Source organism: Narcine bancroftii, chromosome 9, assembly GCF_036971445.1.
Source record: "Narcine bancroftii isolate sNarBan1 chromosome 9, sNarBan1.hap1, whole genome shotgun sequence".
NCBI classification, from domain to species: domain Eukaryota; kingdom Metazoa; phylum Chordata; class Chondrichthyes; order Torpediniformes; family Narcinidae; genus Narcine; species Narcine bancroftii.
In genome coordinates, this window is record NC_091477.1 from 70,414,388 (window position 1) to 70,427,503 (window position 13,116).

A 13,116-nucleotide genomic window follows, 5' to 3' on the forward strand; every position below is an offset into this window, starting at 1 on the left:
TTTATACAAGACCTGGCCATTCCCTGATTTTATTGCATTAATTGTTCTAGAGGTTTGTTCTGCATTCAACTGCCAAGTGAGGACTTTGTGGGCTCTCTCCCTTGACTCATAATGCTTTGCCTCGACCTCATAATGGCCTTCTCCATACTATACGTCTGAAGTATATTATATTCTAATTTCTTGTTTGTGAGAGCTCAATAATGGTCCTCCGAGCCTGATTCCTGAAAATCCTTCTCTAATTGGGTAATGTCCTTTTCCAATTCCTCCACTACCCTCATATAATTTTTCTTGACTGTCTTTATAAACCTAATTATCGGGCCCCTTAAGTACACCACAGAAGAAATTTTTCTGGAGTAGAGGTGCAGTTGTCCTTACAGAACAGGGCTATTTGAGTTCTTATAAAACTACAAAACTCCGGCTTTTTCAACAGCAAATTGTTAAGACACCACCTGAATGCTGTGCCTTGCTTATCTGGCATATCTATAGTCAAAACCAAGGGGGAATGGTCTGAGAGAAGCCTTTCCCTATACTCGGCTTCCATGATCCTACCTTCCAAATGGGATGAAGCTAGAAAAAAAATCTATTCTAGAGTAGGGGTCATGTTGCTTCGAGTAAAATGAGTAATCCCTCTCTTGGATGCTTTCTCCGCCACGCATCTATCAAATTCAGCTCCCTCATGTAGTCAATGGTGGCTTTCGCCACCCTGGTCCTAGTTATCCATTTTGTGGATTTATCCAGCATAGGATCCAGACATAGATTAAAGTCGTCCCCTATTAGAATATTTTCATTCCCCTCCGCCATTTATAGGGAAATGTCCTGTATAAATTTTTCATCATCATAGTTGGGGGCGTACACGTTCATTAGGGTCGAGCCTTCTTCTTTCTGTTATAGCAATCAATCTTACACTCCAGAATCTCCATACTTCTCCAATCCCACCTTTGGAGTTAAACAGGAAAATCTGCAGATGTTGGTATAAAGTGCAATACAAAGTGCACTTTCTTCTCTTATCTCTCTTTCCCCTCTGCTCTCTCCCCTAGCCACCTCATCTTCTTTCTCTTCTTCCTGCCCACCTGTATCCACTTACTACCTCTTACCTGTTAGCCTGTCCTTCTTTCCCTGTCCCTTCCTCCTTCCTCTCCTCACCCCACTCCCCTCACTTTTTATTCTGCCCCTCTGCCTGCTTTTTACACATTCCTGATGGACGGCCCAGGCCTGAAACGTTTCCCTTTGCTTCCTATGGATGGATGTAGCATGACCTGCTGTGTTTCCCCAGCACCTTTGTGTATCGCATGCAGTCTCTTGCATGTAGTTCCTTTCCTTCACAGCACAACTGGCCGATTTGTCAACTGCCTAGACTTTAAATTCAAACTCCCACCCAATCTCCTCAATCCCAAATTTCCTTCCTTCCCTGAAGACTCTTCCTTAAAGCTGAACACTGGCAAAATATGCTTGATTCCAGATTTACAACTTTTATTTTGTATGGGGACCATACAAATTCTGTGTATATTTTTGCATTTGATTCTTTCCTTGGGAGTCAATTTCTCGCTGAGATTGGTATAGTCACCAAAGTCTGGAGGCTCTAAATAAACCATACAGCGTTTACCTGATCCTCCCATTGCCTCCCAGTCTTTTCAAGGTCTAACATGCCTTCTGGTTGAGAGGTTCCTCTTGTAAGTTTCATTCTCAGAATCAAAGCAAACAGAAAAATTACACATTTGTGTTATCTAAAAATTTTATTTTGTTTAGTATTAATTAGAAAAGTGTCTAAAACCCCATAATCCCAGAAATATCAGACTTTACTATTAGGCACTTCAATAGATATGTTCACCTTTCTGTTATATTTTCTCCATTTAATACTGCAGTTATGAGCCACAGAATTTACCAACACTCCTATTGAGAGCTGTCAACGAGTTATTTTCCATTGGACAGTTTGCCAGTCACGATGTGCTGAACGGTTGCATTTTTGCATCATTTTCTTGTGCAGAGTTTTGACATGCAGGTCAGGGTGGAACAGCAGCCACAGGTAATTGAAGTCCTCCATTCTTTCCTCCGTAATGATAGCTGGAAAACACTTTCAGAAGTCTGGCAATGTGTGGAGACATAAAATACTGTTCCTCATGACCTGGCATCCACTTGTCCCAAATTACATTCCTGATGGTCATTTGTTCGCACCCATTACAGTATATGATGCTACACACGAGGTGGGATGTGCAGTGTTCTGCTTGAGGTGCGGCTCAACACAAGGTTTGGTTGTGCAGTGATCCACAGTTGCAAGTTTGCAATGCAATAATGCGTTTTCTTCCCCCCCCCCCCCCACCCAAAAGAGTGTATCTCTAGAGGCTGGGAGCAGTGCAGTAGCAGAGGTGTTGGGGGGGGGGGGTGGGGGGAGAAAAGAAGAGGTATGTGCATGGGATACAGTGTAGGATGATGGGGTGTATGCAGGCTAGGTGTTCTGTAGGTGCACCTGGAATGAGGTGTGCACAGAGGATGCATCCTACAGAACCCTGAAGCATTACCCACCATTAATGTAAACACATGGCAGTTTTTTTTTTAAAAAAACACCAGTGAAAATAAAATCAAAACAATGTTCTGTTTAATGCAAATAAATAAGACTCTTGGGCACTGAAAGGCATATGGGACCTGGGCCATCATGATGTAGCATCTGTGAACATCAGATGGGAATACTGCTTCTTCACAGTACTGTCTGATGACTGCTCAACCAGATTCAACACTAGCATCCAAATCAGTTTCCCAACAGAAGCCCTAACGCAGTCAGTGTGGCATCAATGAATGCACCCAAGATCAAGACAATTCAATGCATGGTTGTGGCTGCAATACAAACAAAGGGAATTTGGCACCAATGCAGAAAAAAATTAGGTCCCACTGCAAAAAGAAAAATTAGGCTAATTTGAGCAAAGTGCCTGATTGCAAGTTCTGAATCCACCAACATTCCTGCCCGATTATGGCCACAGAAAAATTGAACTCCTTTGAGTGTCCACACCAATCAGAGGCATTTTGTGACTTACAGCAAAATAACAATCACACTGATCCCAGGCATGGAGGAAGCTGGTATCTTGGCCCCGACAGTCAATGCTAGTAACTCATCAGAACTCCAGAATGTTAGTACAAACAACTACGCCATTTCTCTCCTGAATTCTAATGCAAATCGCCACGGAGTTACATAATATACAAAAAAAGGCATTAAGCAGAACATCCCAAAGCCCCTGCTCACCCGATACAGTACATAATGTTCATAGGAGACAAGCAACTGCAGAACTGTATGCTGGGAGAAGTCCAGATTACACAGAGGAGGAGACGAATCAGTCTTTCAATTGCAATTCAAGTATTGAAAAGTGGAGGGAAGGAAAAGGGACTTTTCTTTTTGAAAACTATAAAAGCAGCATTGACCTTGATCATGTGGGTTGGCTGGTGATGTTGTTCGATGCCTGAGTGAGATCTGCCAGCTTCTCCAACATTTCAATGCAGACAGTAATACTTGATTCCGAATCTGTTGGGGGTGGGGGCGGGGAAGGGGTTTAGCAGAGAGGAGTCATTGAGGCGAGCTAACGGTTGCTTTTCATTGCGTCCTTGGCAGCCAAAATCAGCGGCGTCAAACTGGATAAGGGCTTGGCCAGCTTCAGAAACGGATGCTGTGGGACAAAGCCAGAAAGAGGACTGTGGTGAGTGGAGTGAATAAACATCACAGTGCATTGAAATCATTGACAGATGCCCACAGCAGTCACCAGTTAGCACAATGCACAAGTATACAGTGGATGGCAGGGCTCTTGACAGCATTGAGGTACAGGACAAAGAGATCTGGGGCTCCAGGTCCACTGCTCCTTGGAAGTGGTAATGTAAGTCAATGCTTGCCCTCATTGATCATGGCAATGACTACAAAAGTACGGCCACGTTGCAGCTATAGAAGACTTTGGTTTAAGTTACACATGGAATAGTGTGTGCTGTTCTGGTCGTTTCCACTAAAGCATGGATATGGAGGCTATGGACAGGGTAGAGGAGAGATTTACCAGGATGTTGCCTGAATTAGAGGGTATGAGCTAATAAGGAGAAGTTGGACAAACTTGGGCTGTTTTCTTGGAGTGGAGGGAGAAGGGAGACCTGATGGAAGGTTATAAAATTATGAGAGCTATTGATAGGATAGACAGAATTATTCTCCAACTGTAAAAACATCACACACTGGAGAACATGAGTTTAAAAGAAGGTGGGGGAAGGGGTGGTGGGGATTGGAGGCTGAAGTTTAAAGGAGGTGCAATTTTTTTTAAAAAAGTGGTAGGTGTTTGGAATGGACTGACAGATGGGGGTAGAAGCAGATACAGTAGTCGAGTTTAAGACACAGAAAAATGTAGTGAATAGAGGGATACATATCATGTACAGGGAGCAGAGTTTTAGTTTAACGCCATCTTGTTCGGCAGACACGTGAGCTGAAGTGTCTGTTCCTGGACTGCACTGTTCTGTTAATCGAAATACACCAACTTGTTTCCACATCGAGGGAGAAGTTTCCCAGTCTCCATTTGCCCAGTTTTCTCTGAATGAATTGTCCAATTTTGAGGAAAACAGGACATAAACAGGTGAAATTGTCATCAATGAGCGGGAGTCAAGGAGATCCTTCATAAATATTTATGATGCTGAATGATGGCATGAGGAATAAATAATACCAACACACATGTGCAAATAAATAAAGTTCTGCTTGGGTCTAGGGAGATATCACAGTGAATTTTCATGCAAAATAAATCCAAACATTCGGAGAGATTGACCAAACAATGAGCTACTGGATAGAAATTTCAGTCAATGTTTCAGTCCGGGACTTTTCATTGAAACCCACCATTTCTCAAGTTTGTTGAAGTTTTTAACATCTGTGTTTCTCATTTGGAGGGATTGATACTGGTCTGAATAAAATCAAGATATGATCAATACCTGCAGTAATTCCTTTCCTGAGCCACGTTTCTCCACATCCATCTCCAGGCAACGGTTCAGAAAATCACGGAAAATCGCTGAGAGTTTCTCTGGATTCTGCAGCTCTGGAGTCCCATTAGTGGCAATAAGGTACAAGGCCTGCAGCATACATGGATAAATGAACTTTGGACATCAATCAAGTCCAACTTGCCTCTTATCTCCAAAAAGACCAATTAGCTCAGAGGAACAGCATAAAAATTTAAGTAATGAATACCTTCCAAATTATTTTGTCACTGGCATGGGTAAAAGCACCCCATAAAAGTATCACATATTTTGACGTATAAGTTGACCGGCATATATCAACCCCCTTTTTCAGCCTCGTTTTATAGTATATCTGGCGTAAACGTCGACCCCCATTTTCTGGCTGGCTGAGGTGCCCCGTTGACTGGCATATGTCCACCCCCAAAGCTTGCAATTCCTGAGATAGGCCGTTGACCGGGTAGATATCGACCCCCATAAATCGCATGATTGATCTGCTATGCTTGGCGACAGGTCCATCGACACAATGGAGCACACAACAAAAATATGAGTGAGCTTTAAGTTGAAAGTGATAGAAATGGCCAAGAAAACCAACAACTGGGCAGCTGCAAGAAAATTTGATGCGCATGAGAAGTTGGTAAGAGATTGGAGGAAGAGAGACTTTAAGAAACATACTAAAAAGGCCATGTTCGTTGAGAAAAGGAATTACTCGTTGGCCAGAGTTGGAAAAATGTTGCAGAATGGTTACGTGAACAGAGGCAAGATTGCTACATAGTCACCTGAAATAAAATAAGTACATTTGCACTGCACTGCACAAAGTCACACCCAGACCACAGGATTGATTTTGAGGCTGGGGCAACCATTTCATGAACAGGAAAAATATGGTATAACTACCAAAAAAATCTTGATCATAAAGTTGTACATTTTCACCAGTTTATTATATGTAACCAGCAGAAACATGTTTATATTGGTAAATATCAGAAACATGGACGAAACCCCCATGAATTTCGACATGATAGGCAATAGACAGTGGAATGGAAATGTATTAAAACTGTGCAAACCAAAAGTACAGCCCATGATGGACCAGGTTTACTGTGGTGTTATCGCGCATGGCCGACAGGATAAAGTTAAGACCCATGGTAATCTTCAAATGCAAAATTAAACAAAAATGAAATTCCCTGCAGGTATTTTTGTACATTTTCCTGAAAAAGGGTGGATGGATGAAAACAGTGTCAAACTATAGATAGACAATGTGCGGAACAGGCAGCCAGGGTTATGCAAAGAACAGTCTGGGGTGTGTTTTGTAGCCACTTAACTGAAAACACTAATACTTAAACAGTGGTTATCCCAGGTGGTTTGACTTCTATATTGCAACCTCTCGATGTCTGCTTGAACAAACCATTCAAAGATCATGTGCGTGAGGAATGAAATACATGGATGTCGAGTGCAGAAAAGTAGTTTACAAAAGTCGGGGGCAATGCATGCTGAATCACTTGATGTGCTATGTAACTTCATGCTCAAGGAATGGGACAAAGTTAAAGTCAAGATTGTGATAAAATGGTTTAAAAAGTGCGGTATCTCTTGTGCAATTGATGGCACGGAAGATGATCTGTTATGGGATACTGACAATGAGGCTGAAATTGCCCCATCAGATATAGAGTGGGACCCATTTGATGAGTGTTTAAACAGTGAAAGTATGGATGTGCTGGCTGCCATCTTTGCTTCAGACAATGATATCGAGAGCGATTTTGAAGGGTGCTAATTGTGTTGATGGTTTCAATAAAAATGTCAATGAAAATCTGTTGCAGTCAGGTTTTTATTTTGATTTTTCAAGGGTCAACTTATACACAAATTGGTTTTTTCAAGGATTGGCTTATACGCCAGATCAGTGTAGATTGAATTTTGAGCTGAATTTAATGTCTCAAAAGTATATCTGGCGTAGAAGCTGACCCCCTTTTTTTGAGAGATTTTTTGAGGTTTCGCAACTCGTGAAATATATGGTAGTTTATGACAGGTGGAGAGCTCAGGAACAAAGGATGGATATTCACTTAGTTTATTTTGTTATTCAATTATAGGATTTGGACATGGCCGTGGAAATCAACCTGTCTTGTGCAAGCTTGGTTGACCTTTGAACTGAGTGTAATGGTGAAGAGGGTGTAGAGGAGATTCACCAGGATGTTGTCTGGGATAGAGACTGAAGAGGCTCAGTCTGTTTTTCAGGAAGTGGACAAGGTTAAGTGGGACCATAGTTGTGGTGTTCAGATTGGGGAGACTGCAGATAACTATTCCCATTGTCAGAGGTAGATAAAACTAGAGGACAAAGATCTTGGGTAAGAGGTAAAAGATAAAAAGGGTAACTAAGGCTTCCTTTTTCACCCAGGATGTGGCAAGCAGCTGGAACACACTGCTAGAAAGAATGGTGGAAGCAGAGTTACGGACAGCATTTGTGTCCACAATTGCTAAGACAGTGAAGCAGTAAAGACTAAGGCTGGGATTAATACAGATGGATGCCCATTGGTCAGCATGGATGTTGGATCGAATGGCCTGTTTCACATTTTGTGATGATTAGAGGAACTTACAGAGAAAGAGAAAAGGACAAGATCTGATAGGATTCTGCAATTTTAGCTGGGCCCAAAGACAAAGAAACTCTTCCACCCACTACCCCAAACACCTTACCAATTCTCTCAGTTGTCTAGCCATTCCACACACTTATTCTCTGTTAACTCTTAATTATTGAGACACATTTTTGGACAAAGCCAAGATGCCAAAGAATCTTTTATAAAATGCTTGACAATCTCTAAGCCTCGTCTTCTGCAGTGTGATTCATCGAGGTAAAATGTCTTAAAAAGACACAATATGCTTCATCGCTTTAAAATGCAGGTGATTAGTGGAAGTACTCACCCTCAGCGGGTTCTCGTTTAGGTAAGGGGGCTCTCCTTCAACCATTTCAATGGCCATAATTCCCAACGACCAGATGTCAACCTTGGGACCATAAGCTTTTCTCGTTACCACCTCCGGCGCCATCCAGTAAGGTGTACCTACCATGGTGCTGCGTTTGCTCTGCTCTGGCGTAATCTGGGCACAGAAGCCAAAGTCGGCTTTTTGGACACAAAGAACACAAGACCATTAACATTAAGATAACAAGTAATTTTAAATGTGTGCTTAAACCAAATGGAGATTTCTTTTCAAGTGAAGTACTTAGCAGATTTCAGAATTTTACTCCTCAATGGGTGACACCTCAGAGTAGAATTCCCCTCTAGTTTAAGCATTTCCTTTTCAACCAGTCAATGTATGGAATGGTGTGCAGCAAACTGGAGGAACTGCACATCCTGTCATGAGCTTGACCACTATTTTTGACATCGATTGTTGCACAAGAAACCGTCAAAATTAGAATCTCAAAGCAAAAAAACGGTGGCCAAACAGTAAAGCTCCAAAATTGAATGCAATACTCGACAGGTGAAGGGGCTTTAACCTTAGCTATGCAGATGCTGCTCAACCTGCTGTAAACCCAGCATTCTCTGCTTTTATTTCAGTTATACAGTGCGTGGGTTTTTTTATTTTCAAGGATTTGAAAGTTTCTTGTAATCTAAGGTTTAGGAGCTCAAATCTGTGCAGTTGCAGAGGCTGCAGGAGGAGCACTGAAGGCGAATCCAGTGACTCTGAAGGGACTCTCTTTTGCTTCTCTTTCTCTCGCACTGTAAGGGGTGCCAGGTTTCACTAATGGTGACTCTTTGTTTGCCTTATGATCGGCAATTTTGTGTACTATTACATGTTCTGTACTGTTACATGACAGTAAAGGAATCGTGAAATCCTGCTTCTCTCTAATGGCAGGGATGTGAACTTCGGCACAATGCGAATCAAACCATTACTTACTGAGTTTCACAGATCCATCCATTCCCAGCAGCACGTTATCGCTTTTGATGTCCCGATGAATAACCTGGTTCGCATGAAGGAACTCCAATGCTTGCAGGCACTGTTGAGAGAAAAGACAAAGTCTGGGTACAGTATGTTTCTGATTACTTGAAAACTACATAACTGAAATTCTCAGTTATCTGAAAAAACATTTGGCCGCAACATGATGCCACAAGTTGAAAAAACGTTTTAGTGCCATTTTGGCAACAGAGCTCAGAACCAGCTGGGAAGACAGACGCTAAACTGCTGGTTGCCGGTTCAGAGAAGAAGGCTGTAATCTCAAGCCATCAGTGAGTGACTGGAGGAAGTCAGCAGGTCAGGCAGCGCATGGGGAGATTGTCCTCATTTCAGGAAATTCCCTCCCCTCTCTCTTTCCATTTCTTCTTTACCATCCACTGTATTTGGTTGCAGTCAATGTCAGAACAAATCTAATCAAGGGGCATGAGGGTAACTGTGTGGGGGGGGGGGGGAGGCAGAGGGTTCTGATTTCTCGGTGGTGTCAGACTGGGTCCAGGGTTGGGGGGGGTAGGGGTGGGCGGAGGCAATATCAGACTGGGGGGGGTGGCAGTGGTGGACCAGGTGGGTGGGAGGCACAATAACATTTGGGGGGGCATGACCTGCAAATGACCCCCGCCGACCCTACTTGGTTCTCCGCTGTCCTGGTGACATTAAGAAGAGTGGCCCCCTGGGAGAAGCAAGGACCTCGGGGCTCCCAAGCAGGATCAGCGATGGCAGTGGGTAAGTGTCAGGGATCGGTGATGGCGGCAGAAGTGGGGTCCTCGGGCTCATGGGCAGGATCAGCAATGGCAGTGGGAGGTGTCGAGGATTGGTGTCGCCAGTGGGGAGGTGTCGAGGATCAGCGACGGTCAATACAAGCATTCTGCTGATGCTACTGGGCCTGCTTAAAGCCATTTCTCAGTTATCTGAAAAATGCAGTTAACCAAAACACATCAGAAACATACTGTTCTGTTTAGTATTCATCGGTTTTTTTAAATACAGAGAGTGGTGGTGCCTGAATGCACTGCAGTGGGTGGTAGTGGAGGCTGGTACAACAGGGATATTTAAAAGACCTTAGATAGGCACATGGATGCCAGAACAACAGAAGGATATAGGTGAAAGGTAGAGAGGGGTTAAATTGCAGTGAAGTAGGTTTACATAGGTTAGCACAATCTTTTGGGCCAAGGGATCTGTTCTGTGTAGTAGTACTGTTCCATGTTCTATGCTACTGAGCAGGAAATTTAAGAAAACATTTAAGAAAAATGTAAGAATGAGATACCCTGATGTGCAGATTTATAATTGGAGCACTTAAGGAGAGACTGTGAATTATTTAAAAAAAAATTAGCACACTTCCCTCTGGTGTGTCCCGATGTGGTTGTTTACACAGGAGCATTTTTACACAGCTTTCGTGTGTTGCGAAGTTGGCCGGAGGGGTAATGTCGTATTCATTAGGCCTGTTTCTTATAGAGTGGCTGCAGTCAATTTACACCGCAACCGCTCCGTAAAAATGTGTAGGGGTCCCAGTGGAAAAATTACAGGATAGAATTTGCATTAAAAATTCTGTCCCGACATTTTTACACTGCCACTGAAGCAGAAATGCTCTGCTGTTCAGTGGCTGTGTAAAAGTGGCTTTTGTCAATAGATGCACACAAGAATCAGCATGGCAGGGCTTGGAAATGAATCGAGTGTGGATGGGCAGGTAATGACTGGCATAAATACAGACAGTAGAAAGGCCTGCTTTTGGATCATTGTCACCTTTAGAAGCCTCATTTATTTGTTCTTGCTCATTCAACCTTAAGAATCTTGCAACTTTTTGAAAGACATATATAAATACAATTGGCTCTAAGAAGAGAAAAATAAGAGGCTTGCTTTTCAAACACAAATTTTAGAGCAAAGAGTTACCACATCGTTTAGAAATGAACAGGTCAACAAAATGTGAAGGGGTGTATGTGTCAGAATCTCCCCTGCCATGTTCACACCATCTTTCCGTCAATAACATCAGTTTTGACTATTGTCAATCGTAGAAAGGAAATAGAGTGGGCAGAAATTACAGCAGAGAATACTGGAAATTGACAGTTGCTAACATTTTCTTTTGAACCAAAGGGGAAAGGATGCAGAATGGAATTAGCTTCACTGACCCACCAACAGTTTTGTTGCAACCAGAGGTCAGTGAAAACGTGAAGCAACTTATGCCACGGTTTTCATTATCTGAATGATAAGGTGAATTCCACAAAAGGAACATGAGCTCCACCCCCTTCCCCTTCAATCAATTTACTCCAGGCTGAGACATCCACTGCCCTCCCTAACCTGATCTTTGAAAAATGTACCTCCACTTTAAACCCCTCCAATGATCTGAAATCTGCAATGTTCCAGAATATAGAATTCTTGAGAATCACTGCCCCCTGAAAGATGAAATTCCTATGCACCTCAGACTTACATAAGCTTGTCCTTATTTTGTAGTGGCGATTAGTGCCATCCTCCTTACCAGGTTAAGAAAGAAACTCCCAATGGACTCTTACCTCCCTGCACACAGCAGCAATCTGTGCCTCATCCATACAAGTTTCTGTTACAACATCGGTTAGCGAACCTCCAGCCAGATATTCCATCACAACGCAGAGTTCATCTCCCACCAGGTAGCTAGCACAAAAAGAGAAAGTTTGTTGGCAAGGCAGTGGTCCATAACAGCAAAGTTATTGCAGGCAAAGATCCTTATTTCCAGCACAGATGGAACAACACAGGGTTTTTATAGGCCTGTGTTTCAGTGGCAGTAATAGGGGAAAGAAACTCGAGGAATTATTCATTCCAATTCTCTGTGATGTGATGGGGACAAAGGTCAAAGCAGGTTGTTAATGGGAGGGGAGTGCACCAGCAAATGTTCTCTCTCCCTTACCTGTCCAGGAAATTGACAATGTTGTTGTTCTTCAACTCTTTCATCACCAAGATCTCATTGATGATTAGCTCTTTCTTTGGTTGTTTCTGCAGGTTGATCTGTTTGATTGCCACCTGGGAAAGCACATGCACAGCAAGGTTATGCAGCTCATCAAATCCAGCACCATCCTATCTTACACTCCATCCAGTCTGGAGCAGACAGCACACCATTCTTTCAAAACACACATAGAACTTAACTGCACAGCACAGGCCCTTCAGCCCATGATGTTGTAAACCTATTCTGCAACAATTTAATTTTTCCCCACCTCACACCCAATAACCCTATATTTTTCTTACATCCATGTGCCTGTCTAAGAGTCTTTTAACTCCAGCAATGCATTCCAGGTACCCTCCACTCAGAGTTTAAAAAAAAACTTACTTCTGACATGTCCTCTCAACTTTTCTCCCCCAAACTTTCCTCTACTCACCTTCAACAGATGCCCTCTGGTATTTGCTGTTGTTGTCCCAGGAGAAAGATCCACCCTATCCAAGCACCTCAATCCTATATGCCTCTATTATGTCACCTTTCATCCTTCATTGCTCCAAAGCCTCAGTTCTGTCAAACTTGCTTCATAGGACATGTTCTAAAATCCAGGTAACATCCTGGTAAATCTCCTCTGCACCCTCTCCAAATCATTTACATCCTTCCTTTAATGAGGTGACCATGGCCTTTCTAATCTTCCCATTTTCTACTACATGGAAGGTAGACTTTTTTTTGGCTAGAAGTGAGTGGCAATGACATTTCTCCAAGACCTTCATGGTAAACCTCCACTTTATCACAATGAAATCATGCAGTCCCACAATATACAGCAGTGCTTCAGACCGCAGAATTCTTCAAAAATCTCACAAACATTCAAAGGCCATTTTTATTCGTTCACTGACCAATTCAACAGGTTATCTATGACAGCATCCACACAAAGCATATGGGTGAATAAGAATGCAACATAAGAAGATCTTTTTTCCAGAAATCAGTGACAAATATTGCACATCCATCACTTCAAGCTCAAAGCTTGTTTGCTTTTGTGCACTTTACTGCTCAAAATATCCTTTTATCCTGATACTTAGATGTGGACAGGCCCCCAATTGTAGCTTGGAGCTCAGTAACAGACAGTTTCCAAGTTTGGCAGTAACGTACCTCCTGTCCTGTGGCTACATCAATAGCTGTGAATACTGTCCCGGAGGCACTGTAAGGAAACAGAATAATATGATCATAAATATTGTGGCATCACTGCACTGATATCAATTGTAAACCTAGTAATTGGAAAGTACAATATGAATTCCTAACTTTAAGGACAGTGGAAAAACACTGAAATGTTTGATTACATTCTT

At 42.6% G+C, this 13,116-nt stretch overlaps 1 protein-coding gene across 7 annotated transcripts in view; it reads right to left on the reverse strand.

Moving 5' to 3' along the window:
- Window positions 1-2,571: 2,571 nt before the first annotated feature.
- LOC138742254 (serine/threonine-protein kinase PAK 2-like) overlaps window positions 2,572-13,116 on the reverse strand; it is a 133,571-nt gene continuing 123,026 nt past the window's right edge. For all 7 annotated transcript variants that reach the window (XM_069896376.1, XM_069896379.1, XM_069896377.1 and 4 more), the window contains 7 exons: window positions 12,923-12,971; window positions 11,750-11,862; window positions 11,379-11,496; window positions 8,824-8,923; window positions 7,852-8,048; window positions 4,933-5,070; window positions 2,572-3,650 (listed from right to left, as the gene is read on the reverse strand). In XM_069896376.1, the coding sequence (XP_069752477.1) occupies window positions 3,564-3,650; window positions 4,933-5,070; window positions 7,852-8,048; window positions 8,824-8,923; window positions 11,379-11,496; window positions 11,750-11,862; window positions 12,923-12,971 (802 nt within the window). In that variant the 3' untranslated portion in view covers window positions 2,572-3,563. The remainder of the gene's footprint in view (window positions 3,651-4,932; window positions 5,071-7,851; window positions 8,049-8,823; window positions 8,924-11,378; window positions 11,497-11,749; window positions 11,863-12,922; window positions 12,972-13,116) is intronic.